This window comes from Nyctereutes procyonoides, unplaced genomic scaffold, assembly GCF_905146905.1.
Source record: "Nyctereutes procyonoides isolate TBG_1078 unplaced genomic scaffold, NYPRO_anot_genome, whole genome shotgun sequence".
Lineage (NCBI taxonomy): Eukaryota > Metazoa > Chordata > Mammalia > Carnivora > Canidae > Nyctereutes > Nyctereutes procyonoides.
Window position 1 is genome coordinate 1,123,860 of NW_026575130.1, and position 15,701 is coordinate 1,139,560.

General features: G+C 39.7%; 1 protein-coding gene across 1 annotated transcript in view; it reads right to left on the minus strand.

Annotated features, from left to right (window-relative positions):
- The window catches only part of LOC129521110 (bifunctional heparan sulfate N-deacetylase/N-sulfotransferase 3), a 160,427-nt gene extending 146,318 nt beyond the window's left edge, over positions 1-14,109 (minus strand). The window contains exons 1-2 of the mRNA XM_055342329.1: positions 13,972-14,109; positions 1,108-2,247 (exon numbers count right to left, since the gene is read on the minus strand). Coding sequence (XP_055198304.1) covers positions 1,108-2,130 — 1,023 coding nt within the window. The 5' untranslated portion in view covers positions 2,131-2,247; positions 13,972-14,109. The remainder of the gene's footprint in view (positions 1-1,107; positions 2,248-13,971) is intronic.
- Positions 14,110-15,701: the final 1,592 nt, after the last annotated feature.

Below are 15,701 nucleotides of genomic sequence, written 5' to 3' on the forward strand. Positions count from 1 at the left end.
GTAAAAAGAGGAGTCCAAATATTGTCAAAAATATGGGGGTCTTTTTTTTTTCAGTTTTTATACTCTTTTATGGTAACATTTAATGGTCTTTCTGGTATTCTTAGCACATTAACTAGTGTGATGAACATTACTATTATTTGCTTGATGCTTAGTCTTTACAGAAAAGAATGTAGTTTTCAATATTTTTTTTCCATCTTTGTATTTTACTAAAAGGTCAAAGATGCACAGAATAAAAAATATGTATCAAGATCTCTCCTTTCACTTTTATGAGAAATCAATCCATAGTATAAGAAAGATAGAATCCTATCGTATTTTGAATGGAAAATAAGATAAATGTAGATCATTTTAATTTTAAATTTCATTAATATTATAACAACCAGTTGTTTATATAACACAATTCATTCACAAAGTCAACTATCCTCAAATAATTGTTTTCAATAAGGGCAACAGTTTTATACAATAAGAAACTAATACCATTTAAATGCAGTATGATGGACTTCATATACATCCCAGAAGTGTTCAATGAATTCTGAAACTTAAATTCTTATGTTTGTGTATGAATAAGTATGCTTGTATATATTCATAGCTTTCCATATTTAGTAGTGCTGATTTTAAGAGTTTCAAAAATATGAGAGAAAATGAGTTGCACATTTGACTTACAAAAATATCTGAACTTGCTACTTATGAGATCTTTAATTCTTGAAAATTTGTGGGAGTATTTATTTTCATTAAAACAAATTCACTTTGATTTCATATTTAAATGAACTAAAGTCTTAGATTAGTAGTAGTTTTCTAAGGTAGATAGTTTCTGGAGAGTTAATTAAACAAGATGGCTTCTACTCTATAGCTTTATATATACATAGAAAAATCAGCATCCTGCCACGCTCAATCTTTTAGTAGTCATTTTTCCTTGATTCAGTGAGAAATAGCCCAATATCTCAAATATAGCTGAGAATAGCCAACTCATCCCAGTTTACCTAAGACTTTCCAAATAAAATGAATATCCCATGTCCCAGGAAATCCCTCAGCCCGAGAAAAACTGATATACCTGGTAAACTTACAGAGAGATGACCTAAACTTTGAACTTCGAGATAAAAAGGGCCTTACCTTAACATCATTGGTGTTCATTCTTGTTCCTTCCTTTCCCACAAAAATATCATCAATATCCACAAGAATGTACCTGTCCAAGGACAGTGTCAGCCTCTTTCCTGACAAGAAGGAAACAGCATCTATGAAGATGAGCTTGTGCAACCAAAAGTTTAAATTGTTGCCAAAAAAAACTCTTTGAATTCCATCATGAAGCCCCAAGTCGTGTATGACAGTGGCATAAAAAGCACCTTTAGAGATGGGAGGAGAAAGGTTCTCTGGGGTCTTTACTTTGGCGAATATTACTGGTTGGTAGGCTGAGTGATTAATCTGGAAAACTGTCCAGTCAGTTCCAGGTAAAGAACCTTTTTCAAGCTTGGAAGATTTGGTCACATGAAGCAATGGAGAATGAGGATTAATACAACAGTCTTTTACTACAAGGTTTCCATATATGGAAAAAGGGAAACCTTTCAACTGAAAGCTCTGTAGACTCTTCTCACTAGTTTTGTGGAATCCAATGACACCCACACCATATTCCACACAGTATTTATCTAAAAGGCTTCGGTTCCAAGAGTCCATATTTATATACTTTAATATATTCTCATAAATAATGAGAATATATTTGCCTTTAGTTTTTTCTATAAGTGCTGGGAGATCCCCCTTTCCAGGAGCAATTTCAATGTGATACTGGAATCTGCTGGATTCTAGAATCATAATTATGTCTTGACCAAGCGATGAGTATTGACTCTCCACAAACACCAGAACTGTGGGGTCCGTCCTCGACGTGTCAGAAAGCTTCATTGTCTTGACTTCCGTAAGTCTGTATGGTAGGTGTTGGAAGTCCCCACAGTCCACTTCTGACATCAGCTCAGAGGGTTCATTTTCTTGTTTGTAGCCACTGTATAGGTAGTAGGCAGAAATAATAATGCTCACCATACAAAATGTGGCAAGCAGAATAACCGTCCTTTGAAAGTGTCTGTGAAGCTTCATGATAAAACTCATGTTGTATATACTTTCCTCAGACTGTTCCAATAGAAGCACCATAAAAAAAAGAAGAAAAGAAAAGACGGGGTTCAGCTACTTGTCCAGTCTCAGTCAATAGTTTATGTCACCATTGCAGCGCATTTGTGTCACTTGATCAGGGCTCACAGAAAATACAGTCTGAAAAGTAGAATGAAATAGAACAGAATATCAAACATTGATTCTGTGGCATTAAAGTGAGTAAGCTTTTTCCTGCTGACTGGCACAAGTGGCAACCTGTTAGGCAGATGAACTGGTGTATGGTCTGTAAGAAAATCTCTGTTTCCTCCTCCCAGATCTGGATGAGGGCATGGGGGAGATAGAAACGGGAAGAGAGCTCCATTTAAAAGAGGCTCTCTGTCCTTCATTTGGAAAATACATTGGGCTAACAAGAAATTTCCTGTTATTTCCTGAGCTTTGCATCAAACTCTAGATACCACAGACCTAAGACCACACAGAGAGGTTACCTGAGCCATACACTGCTACGTCATGTAATGCATACATGATACATATGTGTTAACTACATATACTGAAAATTCATGAAAGTTTGGACATATTTCATTAGGTGCTATAGTTAAGACACTAGTTTCTGCTTTTTGGAAAAGAGCTCAGTAATTACATGAAAAAGTACTATAAAAGTGTCTTTTAAAAACAATAACAGTAACAAACTTCATGAAACACCTTGTCATGCTGTAATTTCAAATCTCTTTCAAGTTTTACTAATCTTAGAAAAAATTAGTAGCTTTTAAAAAACAATAAGAAAGAAACTCGAGTGCTTCTTAGAGCAGAAGTTTATTAGAGTCTTAAGGTCCTGGCACTTTTCAGGAGTATGGAAAAATGAAGTATAAAAAATTGGAGTATAAAAAAATTAAGAAAGATCATCTTATTGTCCACAAGGCAGACTGAAAGGGTTCACTGCAACACTGCCTCTCACTAATTGTGTCACTCTGGCCTTAGGACCTTCTAAATAAAATGATAAGGTTAGAATAAATCACCAAGAACATTCTGGTAATCTTCACCTAAAATTCTGTGATATTCATCTGTGAAATAAGCAATGAACAATATTTTGGATAACATGTTTATCTTTACAAATAATACATTCTGGTGTACAATTACAGTATATTTACAGAATAGGATACTCATGAATAGGACATTTTTCCTGTAAATTATATATAATTATTCATTTAAACATAGGGCATCTATGTCATTCATTCACCAATATTTATGAGGTAACTATCTTCTATTTAAAAAAAAGAATGTAAATGGTCAACAGAGTGAATATATTTAAGGGGTCCAATATTATGAAGGAGAGACAGTGACTAGCATGACAATAATAAATCGTTGTTGATTAGAGATAAATGACTCTCATGAGATGAGATAAGAGACCATGGCAAATGGGGAAGCCTGCAATGTCCCAGCGGGATGCAGGATTTGGGAAGAGCCTTTAAGGATGAGGGAGTGTAAGTAGGCATATGAGATAGAGGGAATTTATAGAGGCAGGAGTGAGCACAATATTGGGCAAGGAACACTCTGATGAAGAATGGAAAGCAAGGGTATGAAATATCCTAAACATAAATTTTACAAAGTATGGGTACCTTAGATTATGGAGAGATTTGATAGCGTAGAAGTTCATGGTTGAGAAAACCAACAGGGAGCCATTATACTTTCCTGATTTAGGGAATAATGTGGTAAGGGTGAGATTTTTCAGGAAAATGAACTAATCAATAACGTGGAAGATAGCCTAGAGCACCATTAAAAGAATCAAGGCTGGCAAGCCAGTGCAGGCTGATTTCTCACAATCCAATCATAAACTGTTAGTGATCATAGGTCAGGGAGAATGTGGGAAGTGACAAGTCTGAGGGACGCTGCAAAGAAAGGAGGCAGAGAACTTAGTATGGCATGGGGGTCTGTGGTATACCACCACCCTGTCAAGTGAAAAGGCATCAAGTGACCTGGCATCCTTGAAAATAAATCTAACATAAACAGTAACATTCTACTCTTTTAAACAATCTAGCATAGATGTAGGTGTTATTTAAGCAAATCAAAATTACTGGGACAACTGAGAATTTCGATTGTAATTGTAGTTATTTCATTTTGAAAGGTAATTGCACTTAAAAAGTTATGTACATGTTTATGAGTAATATAATATTCTGGAGTATAATGGCAGGATATAAAATCTCATATCTTTCTATGTCTCTGTTTCAGTTTTAGCTGTGAAGTGTTTTTGACTGGATACAAAATGTATTACCACATTTTGCATTTCAGAGAGCAGTGTTTCATGGTTTGTTCATATTGTCAGAAATGAAAGGCAATGTAACTCAAATTAATCTTATCTGTGATGAGGCAAAGTGGTGAGGAGTACTTGCTCTCACTATTTAGGATGGATATTAGCTACCCTCTCCATTAGCAGGTATGAAATACTGAAAGTCCTCTCTTTTCTATTAAACTCTTCAATTTTCCTCCTGAAGCCAAGGGAATTCCAGCGTATATCTCTGAGGGTAGGATTTGGTCGAAGATATTTAAATGGATACATTAAGATTCCCTAGGTTTTCTTCAAACCTTCTTTTGACATGTGGGAGATATCAGAAAGGGACACAGAACATAAAGACTTCTAACTCTGGGAAATGAACTAGGGGTGGTGGAAGGGGAGGAGGGCGGGGGGTGGGGGTGAATGGGTGACGGGCACGGAGGGGGACACTTGATGGGATGAGCACTGAGTGTTATTCTGTATGTTGGTAAATTGAACACCAATAAAAATTAATTTATAAAAAAAAAAAACCTTCTTTTGACAGCACACTTCTCTGTAGCCAAATTTAGTCTCTGGTATAGATTCTCAAAAGTTAATATTCTTAGTGCAACCTCATCCACCACCAACTCCTTCCCATTCTCTGTATGTCTATTAGCTCCAAAAATGTCAGAATGGACTGAACTGATGCAGTCACTCCCTCTGCATGGGATGGCACTATAGCAACTTCTCCCGAGCCCTTCACCGGTGGGGATCACTAGGAAGACAGGTACATGTGGAGAATGAAGTTCCTCTACACAGTTCCCCAGTGAAAACTTCTCAGATGGAGCTAACCTTCTAAAGTTGGTAAGACCAGCAGTTACACATGGCCACTGTAGAAATGATATCTTCTTTGTAATTCATGACACTATTGTAGGTAAGATTTTAAGGTCAGTCTGTCAGTCTCTCTTATCTAACTGTAAACTCTAAGAGGCTAGAGAGAAGCCCTCTATCATTAAGTCCCTAGTGCCAGGCATACAGTAAGCACCCAGTGACTACTTGTGGAATTAGTAAATTACAATGGAATATTAACCTTACAAGTTAATTTGACACTTCCACTTTATTCTAATGTCATAACTTATTTTTGAGGTTATAAATCACTGTTAATATGATTATAATTATCTATACATTAGCTGGATTTAATGTCTCTGTTTTACTTAATACTAGGAAAATATAATCATACCATACTAACATAGGATAAAAGAAGCCACTATGGTAGATATTAAATCTTCACCCACAAAGATACCCATCAATTAATTATTCTGAGATCTGTCATCAGGTGTTGTGTTGAATACCCAGTTTGGGGTAAGTGCTACATCAGGTGCAGAGGACATCACAGAGGTAATATTAAGAGTGATCCTTGCTTGCAGAAGCATGGTCTCTGCTGGGGGAAATGACTTGTGAAACAACAGCCACACTATGTTGTACGTAATAGTGGTTTATGTGGTACAGACTATGTTTGTCACAAGTTTCAAAACAAAGATTAACAATGAATAAAAGGTTAATGAAATTTAGGGAAACAGTTTCTAAGAGACATGGTGCTTGATGGGGACATGAGACAATGGGAAAGATTTGGATATGAGAGTGGGATGAAAGTGTCGGCAAAAATACCTGGCAAGGTTGAAGAAATGAAAGGGTTACAGTATGTTTATCTGAGAGTGAGACTAATATGATACTATGTGTTGGGTTGAAAATGGAAATGATATTTCATTCAAGGAGTCCTGCAGATTAATGAATGTCCTTGGAAGTGATTGTGAAGCACAAAAGTTTAGACTTGGAAATAGCACTAGATGAATCCAAATATAAGAGAGACAATAAAAATCATGTTTACAGATGATTAGGGCAGCAGAGGCACCCAAATTGGACAAAGAGCAGTCATATGAACAGAGAAAGTATATGCTACATTGTACAGGTGGAATCAGGACCGTCCCAGCTAAGGGGCTGCTTCACAATCCAGGTGGGGAATGGTGTGAGTCCAGACTAAGGTGGTTATTAGGGAGAATGAAAATGGAGATACAGGAGAAAAACAAAAAGGAAGTGATTATTGATATGCTTGAGGGACTAGGCAGGCTTGGGGGCTAGAAGAATAAAAGTGCCAGTGATAGAAACACACCAGCTTAGAGTGGAAATTGGCTTGAGCTAATGATGTTCACCTAAGGTTCAGATAGGTGACTGAATGATGCAGAAGGAGATAGCAAAATGACAGTGTTCTGTAAAATAGCTGGATATTGACAAATAAAAAGGCAAGGAAACATTTGAAATAAATGGGTCATTAGCAAATCTGGATATGCTACACACACTTAATTCCTCAAGAAAGCCTTTTCTGACCAAGTCTACTCCTCCCCCTTTAGACCATGTTGTAATCTAATTATAATTACATTTTATTTCAGGCTTTTAACACAACTCTTACTAAATATTATTAGCAACATGATTTGTTTAATGTCTCTTTCTTGTTAGATTGAAATTTCCAAGGGTATAGAGTTTGTGCCATTCCCAGGAAACTTTCAGACAAGAAACAGGATAAAAACATTTTTAATGGCCAACAAGAACAACAGGCAAACACTTGGGTATAGTGATGATTATATTCTTGAAGTGCTCTCACCAATATAGATTGAAAATTATCGACTTTGCATGGTTTGCTAGGTTCTCTGAATGACTGACAAACAGATACACTGGCCTGCGTATCACAGAGTTCCAAGGACACAACTATCTTTACTATAAGTATAGAGCTGACGGCTGTGCTTACATTTGGATACCTATGATGAGGGATATGCTGAACGACCAAGGAAGTGCAAATTAAATATAAAGTCAATAAACCATGTAGGTATTTGGGAACAGTCAGAGTAGATACAGGTAAGGTGCAAGGTTGGGATGGTTATAAACGTCACCACTTCATCAGGATTTCCTAGAAGGCACAGTGAAGGAGGTAACATCATATGGGAAGGTAGAATAACAACAAGAGCAACACACATAAATTAGCAAACACTTTTGACATGCCATCATAGTATTGGGTTTTAAAAGCAGTAGCCTGCCCAAGATACCACAGCTCATAGTGGTTGAAATGAAATTGGAACTCGACAGCCTGCAGTGAAGATACCACGCACCCAAGGCAGCAACTGCAACACACACTTTTCATGCTAGGACATGTTGGTAGCTATTATCTTCAGATACTGCAGTTTCTGCATATGAAAATGGGCGATACTTGTGGTACTTATTAATAGGGTTTTAATGAGGATTATGAGATAAACTATAAAGAGCTCTTAGAAAGTGGCACATAGAATGTATATACTATACGTTACCTGACATGATGATAATGATGAAGAAGATATAACCAACATAGGAAATGGGAAATATCCTGAAGACGGCCAATAAAAATTCACTAAGAGTTTTAAATGGACAGGTACAAGCATTCCAGTGTAAGCAGAATTGTGGGAAGTGAAGGAACTCCACCTTTGATGCAGGAAGTTAAAGTCAGACCAGAGGAAGAGACTCAATCAGAGGCATAATCCAGCATCATGTCCATCCCTGGGCTTCTTCTCATTCCTCCCCATTACCCTAGATCAGATCACACACTCACTGGCTTTTACTACCATCTATGCTTCAGTAAATTCCAAATGTCTATTTGTAAGTCCAACCTCCTTCCTCTGAGCTCTAGGATTGCAAATTGAACTATCAACTTGATATAATAACAACAACAACTCACAGTAACTGTGTTATTATATGCCAGCCACTGTTGAGCTCCACTGGATTCATATCACAAGAAAACTCAACCTGTCTTAAATGGAATGTATGGTCTATTTTGTAAAACCCTTCATCTTCCCACGACCATATAGTGGTTCATCCTTGACACCTTCCTTTTCCTCACTTGTGCTTATTTAAATAAACCCAAGTCCTCTCATTTCCATTTCCCAAAACTCACCTCCCCTGTTCAGCACACTGCTCTTTCCTAGGCAACATCCCTCTCACTTGAACTATTGCAAAAATTAGCTTCATCATAAACACTCTGGGCTCCTTTTCTACTTTTCTCAGTCCAGCATCAAAGTGCAAATCAGATTGTTTCTTCCCAGCAGAAAACATATCAATGGCTGCCTATTTCACTTACTCATTAAAATGCAAATTCCTATACAGGCCCTACAAGATTCACTGTGAGGAATGCTTCTCACTCTTACATCTCAGGCCTGATTCAATGGTGTGCTCCCCTTTAAGTTCCAGGCAAATGAGTTCTTTTTCTGTTCCCCAAAAGCAATAACCTCTTTTCTGACTCAGGGTCTCCTCAAATGCTGTCCTCTTTGGAAGGACTTCCAAATTTTCTCTGGAAGTTTTCTCCCATTTCTTCATCTGTCTGCATCCTCTAAATCCTACAGCTCTAATCATAAAGGTTCCTGCCTCACAAAAGCCTCCTTTGATTCCCCAGATCTGTTGGGTCTCTCTTTTTATACACTCTCACATCACCATCTACTTTACCTCTGCAGCACATTCCATAGTTATAATTAGTCATGTGGTTTTCTGTGTAATATTTCTGTGATTGGAAGCATCTGTAAGGACCTGCCTTGTTCACCTCTATATTCTTGATATCAATACAGTGCTTGAACTAAGAACATCCCACTGAATATTGTTAAATGAGTGAAAAGAGAGTCTGTACTAAATTTTGCAAATAGCAGCTGTCTTCACAAACTAGGACAGTAATTAAGTCAGACCATCTTCTGAGAATGGATATCTCCACTAGTCACATTGGCCTCAAATAATAGTGAGGGTGATAATATAAACACTGTGAATGGCAATGACCACCTTGACCACAGACACAGCGAGGCACATCCAGAATGTACCTTTCACTGAATCTTACTCAAATGCCTATTTATCCCATTCTGATATTTTTCAGAATTTGGCATGCCTAGAGTTGTTTTGTAATCCATCTATGTTTTTAAAAAGGAAAACATCTGTTTTCCACCAAGGGAGCATTAGCCATTATTTAATTATATACCACTAACAAAAGGCAGAAGAGAAATTATATTTTGGAATCATAAGCCATTCCATATACATAGTAAAGAACTGAATATATACAAATATTCATTTTGTAAAATATGGCAATATCTGTAAGGGGAAGCACCTACTTGTCACTGTAACCTATCTTTTCTCTTCCACTAACACCCACCATCATCCCAAAGTAAAAATCAATTTCTAAATGGAATAGAATCACGTTGAAGTTGGCAGTACAAGAAATGTTGAAAAAAAGATTGCCATCTGGAAAATGAGTATTAATAACTAAAGAACTTCAGGTTCTAACATAAATGAAAGATATTTAAAAGATCTTGACAACATTCTCCTTTCACAAAATTAACTTTATTTTATAGTGTTGAAAAATGCATTGGGAGGCTTCAAATACATTACATGAATTTGCTAAAAGTAATTTAGTAGTATTAAAAATTGACAACGAACATGCTCTTCTTTGGGAAGAAATGTGTGAAACTGTGTCATGTTAATTGAACCTTGCTGTGGTAGGCAAGTCAGATGCTGATTTGCGTGGAGTATGACCAAGAATATATTGTCTCTAGAACAGTGGTTTTCTTTAGGATGGATGGGCAAATAGCTGCACTTGGGGGCGCTGGCTTTGTTTGATACATCCAATTTCTATTGCAATTTTCTCTCCTTCTTTATATTTAGAAATTATCAAGGAAACAATCCTCCCCCTCCCCACCTCTCTCAGTGTTATGCCACCCAGTGAGGCAAGACAAGAAAACTACTCTACTACTGCTTTGTTTGTTCTGCCTGTATGATTTAAAGGAGGAAATGTCTCCCAAATCCCCTTAAATTGAGCTACAACATATGTACGCATCATGTATGCCTAATAGCAGGGCATGTGACTACTGCCAATGCAGCTTTCGGGATCTAACATGACCTGTGTCATTTTTTATTCTTCAGAGTCATGGGAACAACAGTATTAACCTAATCTCTCTCTGTTTGCCTAGACCATAAGTGAAATTTCAGATCAGTGTTTGTCTAATGTTTTAGGGGAGGTTATATGAATCAGAGAGGCAGAGGCAGCCAATCTGCAGAGAGGATTATGTAAAATGAGCAGAGAGGGGCTACGAAGAAATATGATAGGGAGTCCTAGGAAGTCTGAGGTCTCGGTTTGATTACTCTCTATCCTATGAATGCATCAACAAAGAAGTTAGACAAATTCTTCCTCTGTTACCTTAGGCATCTTTTTGAACAAATGACAGTCAATCCAATCGGGATATCATGAGAGAAGAAAGAAATCACCTAAACTAGACTGTATATACTTCCTTAGGGAAGGCACCACAGATAACGGTCTTGGGCACTGCTATAAGCCTGACCTGATACTAGGTGATGAGTAAATATCTCTTGAATGAATAAATGATCATTTCGTATGTAGAAGTACATAAGGATGGAAATGATGGAAACGACTGAAGTGGTATGTGAATTGCCCCTTTGTACCAAGAGGCGTATCAAGCACAAATACTTGAAAACCGAGAAAGACACAATGTAATATGGTGGTTAAAGGCATGTGTGTTGGGAGCCAGACTCAAACTGAATCCCATCTTTACCACTTAGAAGTATATGATCTTAGAAAGGTAAGTAGCCTCTCATTGCCTCAGTTTCCTCAATTGTCCAATGGAAATAATTAAAGCATCTACCTTAAATAATCTTTTTGAAGATTATGTGAGCTAAAAATTAATATATGAGCACTTAGAACAGTGCCTGGTACAAAGTAATCACTCTATGAGTGTTAACTTTTATGTTAAATACTTTTGCATGTGGGCAGCCCCCGGTGGCTCAGTGGTTTAGCGCCGCCTTCGGCCCAGGGTGGGATCCTGGAGACCTGGGATCGAGTCCCGCGTTGGGCACCCTGCATGGAGCCTGCTTCTCCCTCTGCCTGTGTCTCTGCCTCTCTCTATATATGTCTCTCATGCATAAATAAATAAAATATTTAAAAAAAATAAAAACTTTTGCATCTATTCCCAAGTATCTAGAAAACAGTACCCATCAACAAGTTTTGTATTATTCCCTAACTGTTTTCATGTCTATTTGTCCTATTTTTCAGAACAATTTCTACAATGCTGAACAACAAAGAAGATAGGAAAGGATCGCTGAGATTGTCATTTTCCAGGGAAGGGACCAAGGAAGGCCCAGAGCTAGCAAGGGAGTTGTCCAAGAGTACATCTCTCATGACAGAACCAGGTCCAAAATTCATATCTAACTTCATGTTATTCTCAAATATTGTAACCAAAGAAAAGAATTAAAAATGAAGTGTATGTAAAATGATACCTATCACTGAGATGCAGTTTAGCAATAGATAATCAAGAATTATAGCCCTCAGTAATTTGTGGAAATTTTTGTGAAATAATCTGTTATACACATTAATTGTAGAAAACCCCAAATGTTTCTCTAGTTATGGAACTTACATACAATTGATGAAGAATGTTTAGAGTAACAGGAAGGTCACTGTGACATCCGAGAACCTAAGAATATAGTTTTTATAAAAACAAAAAACAGACAAAAAACCCAATTGGTTTTCTACAACTAATTATTGTGTACCGTAAGAAAAAAAAACAGTCATAAAACAATTTTGAGCACTGTTCAGGCTAATTATCATTATTATTGTAAGCTGTTACTTTTGTGGCCTAGTAGCATCCTCTAATCTGGACAGGTGTTTAGAATTCATGCATGTCCGTGTGAATGCTTATCTTCAAAGCCACAGGACAGGAAAAACAAACTTCCACTGTTTTTTCCTATTGTCTAACCTGTTAAGCAATTATAAATCCAAGACATTCATTTAGTTGAGAATAGTGTTTTTATTACAATCCTATTTCTCTGGTTTTATAGTGGATACACATCACAAAATATTTAAATATGGCTTTCTTTGAATATATTATATACCTCAACAAATACATATTTAGGTTTAAAAGTTGGCACTAATCACTAAAGAACAGTTGTGACTCAACCAGGTTTCAAGGAAGTCATATAAGATTCCCTGAATTGAAAGAAAAGCCAGTTGACCACTGAATATTTAGATTTTAGCTCATAATAACTTCTTCAGTATTGAACTGAATATATGTCCTATCTGGTCCAGAAAAATGAACCTCAAATGCCTGGCTATCTCTCCCATTCTATTTTTGTTTTCAATAAACCTTTCAGTTACACCACAAATTAAGACTTGCTGTAATCTTCTGAAATAACACTTTCCTCAAGAAACTGTACTAAAAGAGAAGGTATACCATAACTCAACTGAAGTAAACTATAACAAATGTCTCTAGAAAGATATAAAAGTCTTGTTTTATCTGAAACCTAAGAAGCTTTCATTCTAAAAACTATGAAGAAATTAACTCATGTAACCAGTTTAATAGTAATATCTACTATACAAAGAGAAATGCCTTCTATTTCACCACTAGGACCATAAAGAAAAACAGTAAAAATATGAGAGATAGTAGATACTGTGTTAACTGGAGAAAGAGCGAAAGAGCAAGCTTCTGTTAGGGCAAATCTCTTGACATGTTCAGTACTATTTTTCAAAAGAGTCTCTTTCAAACTTATTTTTGAAATCTCCTCAAATACAATATTAATAGGAAGCTATAGTAGAAGAAAAAGGGAAAAATGCCCTTCAGCTGACTATCAGATGTTTGAGTTTGTGCTCCTTATCATTCTGCTCTGTGGTGAACAGCATTGTTCAATAGTTGATAATATGATATTTTCTAAGGACAAAGAAAAGAGCTGGAGATCAGTTTCACATGTATCTCAATATTTGATTTTTATTTTAATCTACTATGAAGATGTAGCTATTTACATTACTTAGGAGTGATTTCCTTAAAACTCTTCCCAGATCATATATGTTGCTGTACTTCAATGTATTTATAAAGAATATGAATTAAATTTCAACTTTAAATGGGTTTGAAGCTTAAAGAGTTTCCAGATATTAGAAGAACTAGTTGGAAGATGATCTAGGTAAACCTCTTAAAGAACGTTAACTTGGTTCTTTTGAGGAAAAAAAAAAAAAGTGGACATATTAAATGGAAGATACATGTACTTGCCTTTAATTTAAAGCTTCTATATTCAATACATAGGCTGAATATTTCTTTCCAAGTTGCATGTAATTTTGTGAACTGTGTAATCTCAAATAATATCTATAAAATGAACTGCATCAAGACAATAGAAAGATTTGCTGAGAATCATTATTGTATAGACAGACGGGTAGTTATAGTCTAAATCTCTAACGTTGCTTACAAATTTCTAGTCCATCAAGCAAAAGACATGTGTTCTGTTTAACAAATCTGCTGCAGAATAATCACAACTTGTTGGTGGAGATCTTCAACAATTATAAGGGATCATCTCCTCGATACTTCAATTTTATTTAAGAGAAGCCTTAAAATTACCCCAGAATATTTCTGTGTCTCACTGAATTTAATTAAAATCGTTCCATTTCTCCTACAAGAATAAAACCAGGCACTCGTTCAATCCTGAAATTCGTAGATTAATTGAAAACAAAGTTGCTCTCTCTTACTAAAAGCCCTGACGTTTATGAGTGAGCTATTAAATGGAGAGTGTAAATAAACAGATGCGCTTACCTGGAATCAAAGTCGAAGGCGCGGAAAATGCTAGAGGAAGTTTCAGCAGATCTAAGAGACGCCGAAACAGCAGCATCCACCACCACAGGCTCAGGCTTTTCGGCTTCACAAGTGGCGGCAGTACCAGCTCCGGCCCAGTCCCCCTGCGTTATGTAACATCCTCCTGATATCAGCCATCAAACTGCTACCAAGCTGGTGAGGCACTAGAGGGCAAGAGTGTCACACGCCAGGCCCGTCGCCAAGGGACGGGCTCCGGTTCCACTTCGGGCAGACGGATGCTAACTAAGCCGGTAAATAACACGATGCCTGAACGCAACAGCGAACTTGTAATGTCCCTCAAAGAATATTTTAAAGGCCAATTTTCTGACTAGCTGAAGAGTCAACCGGTTAATAAATATGCATAAGCAAATACGCACACCACGCAAAACTTTCGGGATTAGATCTCTAAACCTGCAGTCATCCAGGAGGCTGGTTTTTTTTTTTTTTTCCATTGTCTAAAAAAAAAACTTATTTAAGACATTAGAGGAAAGGCTAACCAGGTAATAACGCGCGGCGGTTTCAGGACCCCCGCGAGCCCCGCCCCCCGCCCCCCCCAGCGCCGCCTCCGGGGCCGCCCTCCCCGCCGCCGGGGGCGCTCTGGGGCGAGCGAGGAGTCGTCCGTCCGTCCGTCCGTCCGTCCTCCGCGCCGGTTACCTGGGGCCGCAGCCGTCCGCCGGGGCCTCCTTCCCGGGGTCCGCGGCCTCCGCGACGGTCCGGGGGGCGACTCGGGCCGGAGCGCGGGCGGGGCCCGGCTGGCGGCGGCGGCGGGGCGAGCGCGGCGGGCGCCCGGGGACTCGGGGACTCGGGGACTCGTGCGCTCGCTCCCACGCGCCCCGCGGCCCCGGGACCCGCCCGGCCGCGCCGCCGCCGCCCGGCTCCCGGCTCCCCGCTCCCCGCTCCCGGCTCCCGGCCCGCGCGCGCCCGCTCCGTGCCCCGAGGTGGGGTGGGGGTGGGGCGGGGGCGCCTCCGTCCGGCCGCCTCGCGAGGAGTGGGTGGGGGCGGGGCAGGGCGGGGGGCGCCCTACGGGCCTGAGGTGGGGGTCACTTCGGTCGGGCCGCCTGGCGGGGGGGGGGCGCCTCAGTTCGGCCGCCTCGCGGGGTAGGGGTGGATGGGGGTGGGGCGGGGGCGCCTCGGTCCGGCCGCCTCGCGGGGTAGGGGTGGATGGGGGTGGGGCGGGGGCGCCTCGGTCCGGCCGCCTCGCGCGGGCGGGGGTGGGGGGCGCCGCCCTGCGGGGGGGTCCCGACGGCCGCTGCCCGCAGAGCGTGGAGGCCGCCCAGGGTGACCGTGGTCGCGCCGCCTGGGAAGCGGGTGCGAGTCCCTGAGGCGGCTGCGGGAAGGTGGGGCGCGCTTGCCGCGACCCCTCTGGCCTTGCTCCCGCTTGCTCCACGGGACCTGGCGGCGTGTGGGGGTGCGGGCGGCTGCCCGTTGGCCGGCTTTCCGAAAGGCCCTGTGTTCCACCCAGTTCCTGAAGACAAGTGAAGACTTGAAGCGACGTTTTTTTGGGGGGGGGGGGCACAAGGTGTCAGGTTACACTCCTTCAAAACTTTAGTTTGCTTAGGAGCCTCAATCGAACGATTTCCGAAAAATCTTATTTTGATCCATTAACGTAGCATAGGTGCGAGTTTAATAAGTGGGGGAGGTGGGGTCTTCTAGGTAACTTGTGGGGCTACCTGTGGTCTTTTGTCCCAGCT